Source organism: Chinchilla lanigera, unplaced genomic scaffold, assembly GCF_000276665.1.
Source record: "Chinchilla lanigera isolate Chin_1 unplaced genomic scaffold, ChiLan1.0 scaffold00062, whole genome shotgun sequence".
Taxonomy (NCBI): Eukaryota; Metazoa; Chordata; class Mammalia; order Rodentia; family Chinchillidae; genus Chinchilla; species Chinchilla lanigera.
Genome location: NW_004955463.1, coordinates 13721660 through 13735827, shown reverse-complemented (window position 1 = coordinate 13735827; position 14168 = coordinate 13721660). Strand labels below are relative to the sequence as shown.

Here is a 14168-nt window from a genome sequence, read left to right as displayed (position 1 = left end):
TGCCTTGAACTCACAGCAATCCTCCTGCCTCAGCCTCCCGAGTGCTGGGATTACAGGTGTGCACTACCACAAATGGCTTTCCACCTGATTCTTTGTCATAACTGTAATTAAGTTAATTCCATCTCTACCTTATCTTTGGAAAACATGGTTTTTGGATGTTCATCCTGTGTTCGGGACTGCCACGTTAGGTTGGCCAAAGCACTAAGGCACATTTCCTTCAAGTCTATCAAAAACAAAAAGAAAAAAGTTACCTATGACTACTACATTTTCATTACCAAGGGAATATTCAGTATAAGACAGCCCACAAAATATCAAGTAGCATAGCCAAAAATAAGTCATTTGATCTGGAATCGGAAATAGCAACTTGACTTCTACCAGCTATGAGCCAAAGGTCTTCTGATTCTGGTCCCTTTTCATTTTTCAGTAGACAATCATTTAGAAATATTGCAGAGTTGTTCTTACTTGCTTGTTTCCGGAGGAAATAGGTATTCCCACTATGATGGCATACATTGCAATGAAAACTGTAGTTGGTCATGAAAGGTAGACAGGATCTGTGGATCAGCCAAAGCATACAGATAAGTGAACTTCAAATACACGCTTGTAGACACAAATCAATAGCTGTAGTTATTTTAATTCAAATACAATATGAATACAAAATGGAAAGAGCAGCCCCTTTCCTACCCTGCTCACATTCTCTCAGTCATAAAGATAATTCATCCCAAGTACCGAGAATCATGGTTAGTTCTGCCATTGCTTCTTAAAGGCCCCAAAGGGCTGTGTGATGAGGCTGTAGTAGAACATTGACTTTCTATAGTATCTTCTAAGCTACGTACAAAAGCTATGCACCCACCAGTAGATGATCAAACTGCTTGTGTCTTAATACCATTTCTTCCCTCTTCTGATAGATCCTCTGAAGTTCAAGTACAAATGTGCATTTTACTCTGATCCCCTTGGCCATTCATGTTAGCCAATCTTTCCATATATGTTAGTTGATTTAACAGCTCTTCTGGGAAGGGCTGTTTCTAGCAACTCCAGGGCACTAAACATTAAGTCAGCCTTCAGATAATGCCTGGCTGTCCTGAGAAATGAGACTGGCGGACAACAGAACCACCAGGACCTGATGGAAGTGTTCTTAGCATGACATTTCCAGACTCCCTTTCACATTAAGAACAAATATAAAAGTCTTGGCCCGGACAGCACTGTCCTGTCTTGGACTTGCCTGCCGCAGTACTGCTGTGCATCAACAAGCTCCTAACTCTTCTACAGTCCGTGACTTCTGGTCATTTCTTTTTCCTACCCATGGTACTGGCCTCCCTGATACCATGTAGCTGGGCTTCTGGGGTAATTTCTCAAATTCAGGTACAAACTGGACTCTGAAAAGCTAACCAAATTCTCAACTGAAGCTTTATTTATCCCTGAACTACTCTTGGCCATCTCTGGTAAATTTCCATTCCTAAGCTGTCTATCAAAATACATTTTTCTTGCCCAAAGTGGTCTAATTTTAGGCTTCCTTGGTCAGTGTGTTTCCTCTACAGACCTTTTTACCAAAATCAATTCTTTCTTCCTGAATCCTCCATATTTTTCTTTCTGTTTTAAACACTCTATCCCAGGTCATCAGTCATGTGTTAATTGGTAATTAGTATTTCTAAAATCTACTTAAACTTTTTAACTGTCAAGTATATAATAAATCATAAAAGAGCCTGTAATCCCAGCACTAGGAGGCTGAAGCAGGAGGATTCCCACAATTCAGGCCAGCTTGAACCTCATAGTGAGACCCAAGTCTCCCTAATTCAAGGAGCGCAAATAAAACCAGGTCATCCACAAGTCCAGTATGGTTACTCTTTCTCCCTACCTAAAAAAGTTATCTGGAATCTTCAATGAATTTTGCAAGAAAAATGATTCACCAAGTATGAGATTAAAACAAATTTTTCTTCAATGAGACTAAGTTATATCCAGACTTCAAAGTCTAGGAGTGTTTCCTGCATGGTTCATCTCCTTAGTCACGGTCTGAAGGATTCAGAGAAGTAGGAATATGCAGGTGCAGATAGGAAGCTCAGCTTGTTCTCCAAAGTTGTGGAAAGAGACTGTACATCATAGGGCAGCTCTGACTGATTTTAGAATCCAGTTCTTATAAAAGTACTCACGAGGTATCTATGCCAAAGGTATCTGCTGTGAACCACTTTGTGCATATCCCACACTGCAATTCTACCTCTCCCAACTGTCGGCCATTCTCTTCATCCACAGAGCCAGCTTGAGTATCCATTGCCTCCGAAGGATCCCCAGCACCTTCCTGTGACCAAGAGCAATTACAGAGCCAAATATAATGCACTTTTCATTTGCTTAAACACATGTGGGAGATATAGCTCAGTGGTATAGCATTTGCACAGCATGCACGAAGTCCTGGGTTTAGTTCCCTGCACTGGAAAAATAAATTTGAAAAGTAAATTACAGCTGGTTGTGGTGGTGCATGCCTGTAATCCTAGCACTCAGGAGGCTGAGGCAGGAGGATCATCTCAAGTTTGAGGCTAGCCTGGGTAATATAGTAGGTTCAAGGACAGCCTGAATTACATAGTAAGATCCTGTCTCAAAAAAAAAAAACCAAATTAAATTAGAGAGAAGGAAGGGGAAGAGGTTAAAAAAGGAATTAAGGACTGGGCATGGTGGTGCATGCCTGTAATCCCAGCACTTGGGAGGCTGAGGCAGGAGGACTGTTGCAAGTATGAGGTCAGCCTTGGCTACAAAGTGAGCTCAAGGCCAGCCTGAACTTCATAGTGAGACCCTGTCTCAAAAAAGACCCCCCCTCAAAAAAAAACCAAAACAAAAAAAACCCCGCACACAAAAAAAGGAATTAAGATGTATGTATGTGTGCCAACTGTCCACAAGGAATATAAACAGTATGTACTACACACATGTACCAATAAGCTAAAATAAAAAAACAAAAAATAAATTAATTGGGGAGCTGGGTGTGGTGGTGCACCCTGTAATCCCAGCACTAGGGAGGCTGAGGGAGGAAGACTGCTGTAAATTCAAGGCCTGCCTGACCTACATAGTGAGACCCTGTCTCAAAAAACAAAACAAACCAAAAATTATTTGGACATGGTGGTGTCCACCTATAATGCCAGCACTCAGAAGGGTGAGGGAGAACAACTGCCACTAGTTTGAGGCCAGCTTGTGCTACACAAGTGAGTTCAAGACCAGCATGGATTACCTAGGGACACTCTGTTTCAAACAAATAAAATAAATAAATAAAAAGCAAATAACACCTGGCACAATGGCATAAGGTGTGATCCTAGCACTGAAGAAGGCTGAGGCAAAAGGATCCTCTCCAGAAAAAAAAAAGGACAGGGGCTGAAGCTCAGTTCTAGAGCACCCCTGGATTTAGACCCCAATAGTGTAAATACATAAGTAACTAAATAAAAAGAAATAAATACCTTATTTCCTTCTGCAAACATGCAAAAAAAAAAAAAAAATACTTACTAGTGTATCTTTTCCATTAGAGGATTCTGTCTCCAAACCGCCACTTACATCAACCAAGTTTGCATCCCTGTAAGGTAATGAATGCAGTCAAGTAAGAATTTTTAAGAGAGACCTCAAAACGCCAACTCCGAAAGATGATAATCAAATACAGCTGAACTTCACACTCTTACGGCTTTTTCAGCTGGGCCGGCTCCGAACTGGATGCCAGAGCAAGAGTGAGCTACCAGCCGCGTACCTGGTGCGAGACCCAGAAATAGAACCAGCAGCGGGGCTCGCACCTCCCAAAAGGTGGGAGAAGGGGGCGTGGCCTGCGCGGCAGTTCGGACAGACGCGCCAAGCGAAGGGCGGGGCTAGGCGCCCAGCCGTTGGCCGCGGACTAGGTCCCGAGGAGGGGCGGCGGGAACGCCCCGGGGCCGCAGCGTTCCAAAGTGCAGGTGACCCTCCACTGCCCTCCTCAGGCCGCGGACGTCTTACCCGCTTTCTGCCTCTCCAGAACTGGGTTCCGCGGGCGCCGGCGCAGACGTCCCCTCTCCGGCTGGAGCGGCTGCTATCGCTGCCACCGGTTTCGTCTCCCCATCCTCTGCAGCTAGTGCATTTGCGGCCGCTCCGGGGCCAGGTCCTGCACCCGTTCCAGGGCCGGGGCCAGTTCCCGCCGCCGCCATCGCCGCCGCCTCCCAGACGTCTCGCGAGAATACAGCCTCTGTCTCGCGCGAGTTGTTGGTTGATACTGTATTCTTCAAGTAGTAAAGGCCTCTAGTGGACCCACCCCTTGTTTGAGGACTACACACTTTATGCCACCCCGCTTTAAGGACGGGTGGGCGGGCTGCGGCCAAGATGACTGCCATAGGCTACAGCAGGTGAAGGCGTGAGTTTGTTAGTTGGGTTTCCTTTAGGCTTCGCTTCATTTTTGGTTGAACGCTGCCCCGTGCACGTAAGGTGCTGGTTGCGCGATGGCTTTGTACGTTGCGGTGTGCCTTGGAGACGTTCCTCGCTATTGAGTGTTAGAAACGTTTTACACACTCGCCGTGGCCCCTGGTGTTGAAGCCTCAGAGTCGGGGAGCCCGGGACCGGGGGACTTGAAGTTTTGTGCTTAGCGAAAGAAAGAGGTACCACTAAAGGTAGCGCCTGAGAAATCATCACCAATCGCTACGGTGAATGGAAGCATTCGCAGCCATGGCTGTTCAAATTCAAGGATACAAACCTTTAGGAATTTGGGGGCCAGGACACTATTTAGATATCTGTGTTTGGATAGATCTTAATTTCTAAAACGTTGCCGAAGAATGCACTGTTTTCTCACTTCACAAACGAAGGGCATATCTCTCTCCAGTTCTCCATCTAGGAAACTCTGGGGCAACTGACACAACTGGAGATGTATAAATATTTTGATTTCTCAGTAAGTTTTCCACAAAATTGAAGGAGGGTCTAATGGAATTACCAGGTGATAGATATTTTAAAGTTGTTGGTGATAAATGCTGATATTAGTAGGTAATAGTTTAAGGAGGAACAGGGTACTTGCTCACAATGACTCCCCCAAAATGTTTACTTATTGTGGCAGTTTTAACAGACACAAATTCTTTTTTAAAAATAGAGACATTTTTGCACATCATGAGATACATTATGGGTACGTTATGATAATTTGATACATGTGTAGAATGTGTAATAATCAAATCCAAGTAATAATTAGTCACATCTCTTCTAACTTAATTTTTAAAAAATGTGGTATTGAAGGTTGAACCCTGGCTTTTTGCACTGAGCTACATCTCCAGGTTTTTAAAATTTATTTTGAGACAGGGTCTTACTAAGTTGCCGAGTTGCCCAGGGTAGGTTCAAATTTGTGATTCTCCTGTTTCAGCCTCCCAGAGTGCTAGGATTGTTGTTGTGTGCCATGCCAGTCTTTTTTTTTTTTCCCCCAGTATTAAAGATTAAACCTCAGCCTTGCTGGGTTACACAAGCTTCACCTCTAGCTGTACCTTTAATCCTCTTTCCGTTCCTCCTTCCTGGGGATTGATCCCAGGGTTGCTGTCTCACTGAACTACTTCTTTACACCTCCAACCTTTTCTCTCTTTTTTTTTTTTTTTTTTGAGACAGGGTCTCACTTTGCAGCTCAGGCTGGCCTCAAACTTGCCATCATCTTGCCTCAGCCAACTGAGTAGCTGGGGTTACATAGACAGGAGTCACTGTGCTCAGCAACTTTCATCATTTTTATGTCTTGGGAATTTCATTCTCTAGTCATTTTGAAATGTACCATAGGTTGATTTATCTGGTAGTTACCATTTTGCGCTCCAGAAAATCAGAACTAATTATTTCTCTTTGTTTTGGTACCTTGTCTTAGTTACTTTTCTCACTGCTGAGACAAAAATACTTGATGCCAACCGAAGTTAAGAGAGGAAAGGTTTATTTAGCTCAGTCTGTAGGGTTTTCAGATCATAATTGGCTAGCTCCAAGGCAGGGTGGATTGGCAGATGAGAACAGTTCATGGTGTGCAGATGTAGCAAAGCAACAAGGGACCTTAACAGCATCTTTCTGCCCCTTTTATATCATATCTAGGCTGCTGGGATTAGGGCAGTGCCAAACCAGTCACACATCCTTAATCCCAGCATCACACACTGTAGATTCAGCCACCTCTGAAAAAGCCCCACCTATGACCACATGAGGCTTTGGAGGGACATCTAGACCCAAACCACAACATACCTCTTATCTGATTTCTTTCTGTGCTTCCTCCTGCCTCACCTTTCCACTGTCTAATGACCACTATGACCCTCCATTCTTTTATGAAATCAACTGTTAATTTTCCAGAGTCAGCTGAAAACACGTGCTTGTCTTTCTGTGTCTAGCCTATTTCATTTAGCATAATGACCTCTAATTCTATGCATGTTGCTGGAAATGACAAGATTGCATTCTTTCTATGGCTGAATAATACTCCGTTGGGTATATATACTACATTTTCCTTATCCATTCACCATTGATGGACATCTTGGTTGATTCCCTATGTTGGCTACGGTGAATAGATGAGAGCATGCAAGTATCTCTTTGGTATGATACTTCCTCTTTGAATATATTTTCGGTAGTGGGATTGCTAGATTGTATGGTAGTTCTATTTTTAGTTTTTTTGTTTTATTTTTGCTGTGATGACAAACCCAAGGCCTTGTGCTTGCACACAGGTGCTCTACCACTAAGCTACATTCCAGTCCCTATTGGTTTTTTAAGGGATCTCCATATGTTTCCATGATGACTATACCTACTGACATTCTCACTAACCATGAAGAGTCCCTCTCTCTGAATCCTTGCCAGCACTTACTACTTTTGTCTTTGTGATAATAGCCATTCTAACATGAGGATATCTCACTGTGGTTTTAATTTGCATTCCAGATGATGATACTGAGCACTTTTCCATATACCTATTGACCATTTACATGTCGTCTTTTGAGAAATATCTATTCAGAACTTGAGCCTATCTTTTAATTGGATTACTTGGGACGTTGCTATTCAGTTTTTGAAATACCTTTATATATTCTGGATACCAATCTTTTGTTGGATAAATGGTTGGCAAATGTTTTCCTCCCATTTCGTAGCTTGTCTCTTCTCTCTGTTGATTGTTTCATTTGCTGTAACAAGAAGCTTGTTAGTTTGATAGAATCCAATTTGTTTGGTTTTATTTCTGTCACCTGCACCTTCGGGGTCCTAGCCAAAAATCTTTGAACATGGCACAGCTTCGCTGATACTCCTCCCTTCCCTTGAGTGTGTGGACTGGCCTTTGCAACTTCCTTCTAACCAACAGAATGCGGGAAAAGAAAAGTAATTTGTGTCTGTGTGTGGTGCTGGGGGTAAAATGCAGCACATCATTCACTCTACCACTGAACTACATTCCCCAGGCCCCTCTGCCAAATAGTTTTTACAGCGTAGAAACTGCAGGCAGACACCCTCTTCACCAAGTGGTCAAGGTTAATGATGCTAGTGGTAAGTCACGTTGATATCATGTGTTCCCTGATACTTTGTCATGAGAAGACTGGATCGTATCTGTGGTATTCTTCCTGCAAATCCACAACCCCAGTCTGAGGAAAAACCTCACTGGACTCTAAATCGACAATTATTCTAAAAAATATGTATCCAGTACCCTTCAAACTATCAAGATCCGAGCTAAGTGTGATGGCATACACTTGTAATTCTAACTACTTCAAGACCTGTCAAAAGTTTGAAAAGGGGGTTTGTGTGGAGAAGTAAGTCAGTGGCAGAGCACTTACCTAACACGCATTAGGCCCTGGGCTCCAGCCTCCCTAAAACACACAGTCCCTAGACAAATACTTGGCTCTGAAGGAGGGGAAGCACCCTGGTAATAACTGTTGGGGAGTAGGCTGATGAAACTTCACCAGTAAGGAGTTAGAGGTTAAAAAATGCAAGAGTTACCTGTAATCCCACCCCTCTGGGGGCAGAGGCAGGAGGATCCTCACAAGTTGGAGGTCAGCCTGGGCTACATAGCAAGATCCTGTCTCAGTAACCCCTCCCTGCAAATACAGGAGAGATGGCAGCTAGTGGAGCAGTTTTCCAAAAAAAGTGTGCAGAGTGACTGAGTCAGTTGATGAAGGCAGAGAGTTAGACTTGATTCTGAGGAAGGAATTCTTTTCATATCCCCAGACAGGAACAGGAGACCATGGAAAAATATCAGGGGCTGGCAGTGAGAGCCTGGCTGAGCTAGGACAATGCACATATGTCACTGATTTTTATCTTCCTTGCCTTGCCTCCATAGCAGTTTGTTATTTAAGAATAATTTTAATTATAACAATTAGAAGCTGGGCCTGCAGATCTCCAATGGGTAACTAACAGCAGGATAAAGTGCAGTGGCACTGTCCCTCACCCTTTGAGGCAGTCTTGCAGTGTTGTCCAAGCTGACTTTGAAGGCACAATCCTCCTGACTCAGCTTCCTGAAAGCTGAGATTACAAGCATTTGTAATGTAAGCCTTGATGCTTTGCCTTTATTTTATATGTCTTCTGTATTACTTTAAAACCTTGCAACAAACTGGCAATACAATGTTTATTAGACCTAAATTGACCTAACCCTTTTTTTTTTTGCTACCAGGAATCAAACTCAGGACCTTGCACCTGCCAGGCAGGTGTTGTGCCACTGAGCTATATCCCTTGTCTGACCTAACCTATCTTTGTCATCATTTAAGACTGAGGACATGAAGATAAGAATAACAAAGGTGTTTTTAAGATTTCTAAGGACATGGCCAGGTGGTGGCATGCACCTATAATCCCAGCACTCAAGAGGCTAAGGCAGGAGAAACACCAAGAGTTTGAGCCAGCCTGGGCTACATAGTGAGTTCAAGGCCAGCCTGAACTACAGAGTGAGACTCTGTCTCAAAAACGAACAAACAAAAACCCCACAAAACACATCTCCAATCCTTGTTCCAGGAGAATCAGAGTCTTGAGACCACCTCTTGATGCAGCTGCTATCTCACAGGAAGGGCAGCCTACTTAGCAGATTGATGCTGTAGGTCTGGGGTGGGGCCTGAGATTTTTGCAGCAGAGAATTTCCTTCAGGCTGGAGGGAAAGTGAGACTGGAGGATCCTCTTGTAGTCATATCCTGTTCCTCACTGGGTGTGGAGGTGGGAGGTGGCTGTGTTAGAACTGCAGTGGAGGCACTGAGATCACCGGCTTAATCTAGCCTGTCCTTCTGAGGCCCCTGTGTTGAAGAGGCTTGGTCCCTAGCCCATGGTGCTGTGGGAGGGCCACGTTGGAGGCCTTTGTGGGGCTCATCTGGCCCTTCCTATCTGACCCTTCCTTGTTTGCTTCCTAGCTGTGTGTGACTTTTCTCCCACCCCGTGCTCCTGCTATGATGTGCCTAAGCATCGTGGAGGAAAACCCTCTTTATAATTGATGATCTTCGGTGTCTGCTGCAGTAATAGGAGGCTATCACAACGATGGAGCTGAGGGTAAGCGAAGCTACTCAATCTGAGAAACACACATCTGGGAGTTAGCAGAGACCTAAAGGAGGGGAAAGAGAAGAATGAGGTTGTTCTGTTGAACAAGACAGTGGGAAAATAGTGTCACAACTTCTTCCCTGATGAAAGGAAGGGTCTGACTGTGCTGTAAATATTGGTGTAATTGCTACTTGGGGATTTAAGCTTTCATGATTCAGTCACACAAGAGCCGAGACCTCTGCTGGATCTGAATGTCCCCTGCTCCCTGGAGCACTGTGTCTGCCAGGTACCAGCCTGTGACAGCTACACTGGACAGTCAAGGTCGGGATCAGCAGCCCTTCCTTGGTATGGCCATGCTCATCCCTGAGGAGCAAGCAGGACACTTCAAGCTCGACATAAGGAAGAAAGACCTGGAACCTCCAGGTGGGAGAGGCAGTGGTGGAAGGTTTTGATTGGGGTAGTAACTAAGGCATCCTGTCAACCGAGGGACCATCCATTCATGATTGAATGGCATTTCCAACCGTATACTGACTCCAGCAAAAAATGGTGCCATCTTGTTCCTCTTGTTTGAGGTCTCCTAAACCCAGGGATGAGCTGGGACATACCTTATTACACACCCTAAGGTGCTTCCCCCAAGTCTTCTCCTCCAGGAAGTGAGATGGCGCCCTGCATCACAAAGGCAGATCTGGTGTAGGTGCCATTTACGGAGGCAAAGGGACAGTCCTGTTACTTTTCCCTAAAATCAGACCAGTGTCATGAGTGATCCTGAGCTTTAGTTGATCAGGCTTCAAGAATATTTGGACTTCCTGGAGTTACAGTAATATATTAGGGGCTGGAGGTGTAGTTCAGTAGAAGTCACTTATCTGGCATGTGTATCATGTGTGAGACCCTGGGTTTGACCTCTAGCACTACAAAAATAAAAAGTGTGTTTCAAACCAGGCATGGTGGTGCACACCTATACTTCCAGCACTCACGAGGCAGGAGGATTGCTGTGAGTTCAGGGCAGCCTGAACTACATAGCGAGACCCTGTCTCAAAAAGAATGAAAACAAAAAGTATATTTCAAAATTGCTGAAATTTCAGATGTTCTCACCACAGAAAATAATAAAACATTTGAAACGATGGGAATATTAATTGGTTTTATCTAATCATTCCACATTGGCTATGTAGAGCTTAACATGTACTCCATAAATGTGTATGATTGGTGGATTTATAAGTGCAAGGTCCTGAGTTTAATTCCTGGTACCAAAAAAAATTGGTATCAGTGCTGCTATGTAGGATATCAAAGCTTTCTAGTATACTAGATGTCTCTTCTTGAAGCTCAGGAAGAAACAGCCAGGCTTCCTGGGCGGTTCTTGTTTGTTTTCTGATACTATACTTGATCCTAGCCAAAAGCCTGAGAAACTATATTTGTTTATTTTCTGAGGCACGGTATTGCTATGAAACCCAGGCTGGCCTCAAACTTGCAGTGATTCTCCTGCCTCAGCCTCCCGAGTGCTAGGACTATAGGCATGCCACCATGCCAGGCTGCATTTGTACTTTCTAAAGGGCTTAGAAGATGAAACTGAAAAGAAAAAAAAAAAAAGATGAAACTGTTCCAAGAGTTGGGTAGGTGCTTGAGTGGCTATATCCATACTTGTGATTCAGGGCTGGGAATATAGCTCAGCGGTGCAAGTGCCTGCCTGGCAAGTGCAACATCCCGAGTTTGATATCCGGTACCAAAGGGGAAAAAAAAAAAGCATACTTGTGATTCCAAATTAAGCCTGAACCCATCCTAGAGAGGCTAAGGAAGTAGTTTTAGTGGAGATCCCCACTTTTGTTTGAGTACCTATAGCATCTTCTCGTTTCTTCCCAGTGGAATCCAAATGAAATAACACTTTCCAGGAAGTACAATGCTTTCCTTCATCCAACAGACACTTCCAGCAGGGGGCAGCATGAAGCTGAGTATTATGAAACAAATCCCTAGCCAGACATGGTGGAACATGCTTGTAATCCCAGCACTTGGGAGGTTGAGGCAGGAGGATCATTGTGAGTTGGAGGCTAGCCTGGGATGCATGAGTGAGTCCCTGTCTCAAAAAACAAAACAGAAGAAATCTTTAGTCCCTCTCAGTCTCTGCATAGCGGGGTCCTTCCTGTCTTCTGCTTAGGGGTCAGGGGAGCCTGACCATGCTAAAGCCTGTACCTTATTTCCAGGAGAGCAGGTTTGTGACTTCAGCAATAAAAACCAAGTGCACAAGAACAAGACTCACATGTGGCATCAGTCCCTAAAGACGTGTGGCACCCACCGGAAGCCTAGCTCCTTGAAGGCAGGAGTTTTGTGTACTACCCTGTCCCTAGGTCAGGGCCCAGCACACAGTAGGGACTCAACAATGCATATCACCTTTTCATTCCTGGCAGGGTAGGGAGCACTGCTGGCAACTGAGCCCAGGGCCTTCACACTGAGCTACATCTCCAGCCTTTGTAATTTTCTCAGATAGGGTCTTGCCAAGTCACTAAATTGCCCAGGCTGGGCCCAAATTTGGCAAATCTGCCTCAGCCTCCCAAGTTCTGGGATGACAGGTGTGTGCCACTGTGTGCAGCTCTTTCCTGCCTTCTCACTCCCCTTCGCCCCAAATCACGCATCACTCACCCAACACCTGAATGACTTCTGGGCTCTAGGTCCTTCTTCCCCTGGTTTGCCTTAAAGCCAGTTACCACCTTCTTCTGGCTCCAGCTGTCAGAATAACCTAGAGCTTTGGAACTAGACAGGAAGTGGGATGGGAATTGGAACAAGTGTAAAATGGTAAAAATATTTCTTAAATTTGGAGCACCCTAGGTAGATTGTAATAATGCTCCACATCCATAGAAGACATTCCACCAGTGCTGTTTGTTCCAACAGTGGAATTCCAGGCCACCTAATCTTACCATTTGCTACCCAAGTTGCTGAAACCAAGCACATCCGACTATCTCACATTCGCTTTCTTCCAGACACACCTTTGCTCATGGGGTTCCCTCTCCAGGCTCTACTGGTTGTCCCAGCTCTGCTGACCTGTCACATGGATCCCTATGTACACCCAATCGCACGTCTTTGGGTTATTTCACTTTTTCTTAGTCATCCGTTTCACAGTTCTCTGGTAGCGCTCAGTCTAGCAGCAGGCTGGGTGTGGATGAAATGGATGGATCCCACCCTTCCCCAAGGACTGTTTCCAAACAGCACTGGCTGTGGGACTTAGGTGGGCCTGGTCTGGCTACTTAGAGGCTGGAGAGTCACAAAGTTCTGCTTCCCGGTTCCACTGTTTGCCGGCAAGTCTCCAAGGTTTGTGATCTCCTTGCCGACCACTCAGCATGATTCCTAAACCAGCGTTCCCTTCCCGACCTCTCTTCTGGGTCACTCAGACCAGGACCTTCCACACCTCGGTTCCCAACAGCCCACTCCCATGTCCTTGTCTGGCTAGGCCCGCTCATTTCTGTCTGGAAAACCTAACACCAAACCCCCCAGCCAACCTGCTCTCAGAGCCAGGACTGGGTGCCAGTCAGGACCCAGGCAGCTCCGTGAAGCTCCAATTCTTCCAGTCACCAGGAAGGCTTCTCAAACCTTATTTCCTGTATCTTACAGCGGCTGGGACACTGCCTGCACTCACTGGAGGCACTGTTTGTGACTGCTGGGTGGCCCTTCACTGTTCACAGTGCCGTTAGTTAGGTTGTAGGCTCTTGGGACAATAGACACTGTAGCTTAGGACACTGCCTGTCCTGGGTCCTGGCATGTGGCAGTTGTCAGTGTGTTCTTCAAAGGCACAATAGTTTGGGTGACACCAGAGTGGAGGCCAAGCTAGGATCTCCTGAAGTGAGCATCTCTACAACACACCAAGGCCTGGCACACAGGGTGCTACACTGGACCGCTGCAGTCTCACCCAATCTCACGTTCCAGGACAAGGGCTGGGCTGCACACCTTTGCCACTCTAGCACCCAGCCAGATTGGATGTGCAACGAAAAAAGGAAAACCTGGATCCTTGAGGGAATACTTTCACTTGATAGGGAAGGTACGCACTTCTGGACAATTTTATGGTGGTCCCCCAAATACCAGAGGAGTCCGTTTTTTTAAGAAAATTCTTAAATTGATCCAGAGATGCAGGACCTCGAAGAAAACTAGATGTGGTCATGTAAACCAATAAGACCGCTACCTCTGGTGGGATGTCAGAAATGAAATGCTTTTGCTGGAAAGCTAAGGGAAGGCTGAAGGATCTGTTTTCCTAGTTGGAGGTGCTTGTGGTTGCCTTTGTTCTGTGACAACCACCACCACCTTTCCATGCACAGGAAGAGGCTGGGCCTTTTACCAGATGTGGACTCCAGCTGCCACCCTTGTGAGTGGAGGGGGCTCCAAGCTACAGAAGGCCAGGCAAAGGGCTTAGCCACTAAAGGCCTGTGGCTTCCCATCAGCATGCCAATAAGCACTGTGACCAAGGGGCCGTCCATCCCCCAGCACCTGCCTTTGAAAACACCTGCCTTTCTCAGCCAAGACTTGGGCCTGCCAGTCCAGGCCCTTTTCTCCAGCCACTCAGAAACATCACTCCCTACTCACAAAACTGCCTGCTCTACCCGAAGCTTTTTTTTTGAGTCAGTATCTCACTATGCAGTCCACGCTGGCCCCAAACTCAGTCCTTTGCCTCAGCCTCCTGCGGGCTGGATTGGGAATACACTGCCATACCCAACTTAAAGTGCGTTCGTTGACACACCTCCCTTACACAGCTGGGTTCCCTGAGACCACCTGAAAGCGAACACTGGGCACTACCTCCT

General features: G+C 45.5%; 1 protein-coding gene and 1 long non-coding RNA gene across 7 annotated transcripts in view; one reads left to right on the top strand and one right to left on the bottom strand.

The window, feature by feature from the left end:
* The window catches only part of Ash2l (ash2 (absent, small, or homeotic)-like (Drosophila)), a 25825-nt gene extending 21648 nt beyond the window's left edge, over positions 1–4177 (bottom strand). For 3 of the 6 annotated variants that reach the window (XM_005398423.2, XM_005398425.2, XM_005398424.2), the window contains exons 1-5: positions 3952–4177; positions 3478–3544; positions 2145–2290; positions 463–551; positions 129–223 (exon numbers count right to left, since the gene is read on the bottom strand). In XM_005398423.2, the coding sequence (XP_005398480.1) occupies positions 129–223; positions 463–551; positions 2145–2290; positions 3478–3544; positions 3952–4139 (585 nt within the window). In that variant the 5' untranslated portion in view covers positions 4140–4177. Of the gene's footprint in view, positions 1–128; positions 224–462; positions 552–2144; positions 2298–3477; positions 3545–3647; positions 3826–3951 lie in introns of those variants that run through there. The other 3 variants (XM_005398426.2, XM_005398429.2, XM_005398428.2) reach the window with 3 other exon arrangements.
* Positions 4178–4248: 71 nt separating this feature from the next.
* LOC106150067 overlaps positions 4249–14168 on the top strand; it is a 28936-nt gene continuing 19016 nt past the window's right edge. Inside the window, exons 1-2 of the long non-coding RNA XR_001236649.1 lie at positions 4249–4870; positions 9273–9408. This is a non-coding gene — a long non-coding RNA (uncharacterized LOC106150067). The remainder of the gene's footprint in view (positions 4871–9272; positions 9409–14168) is intronic.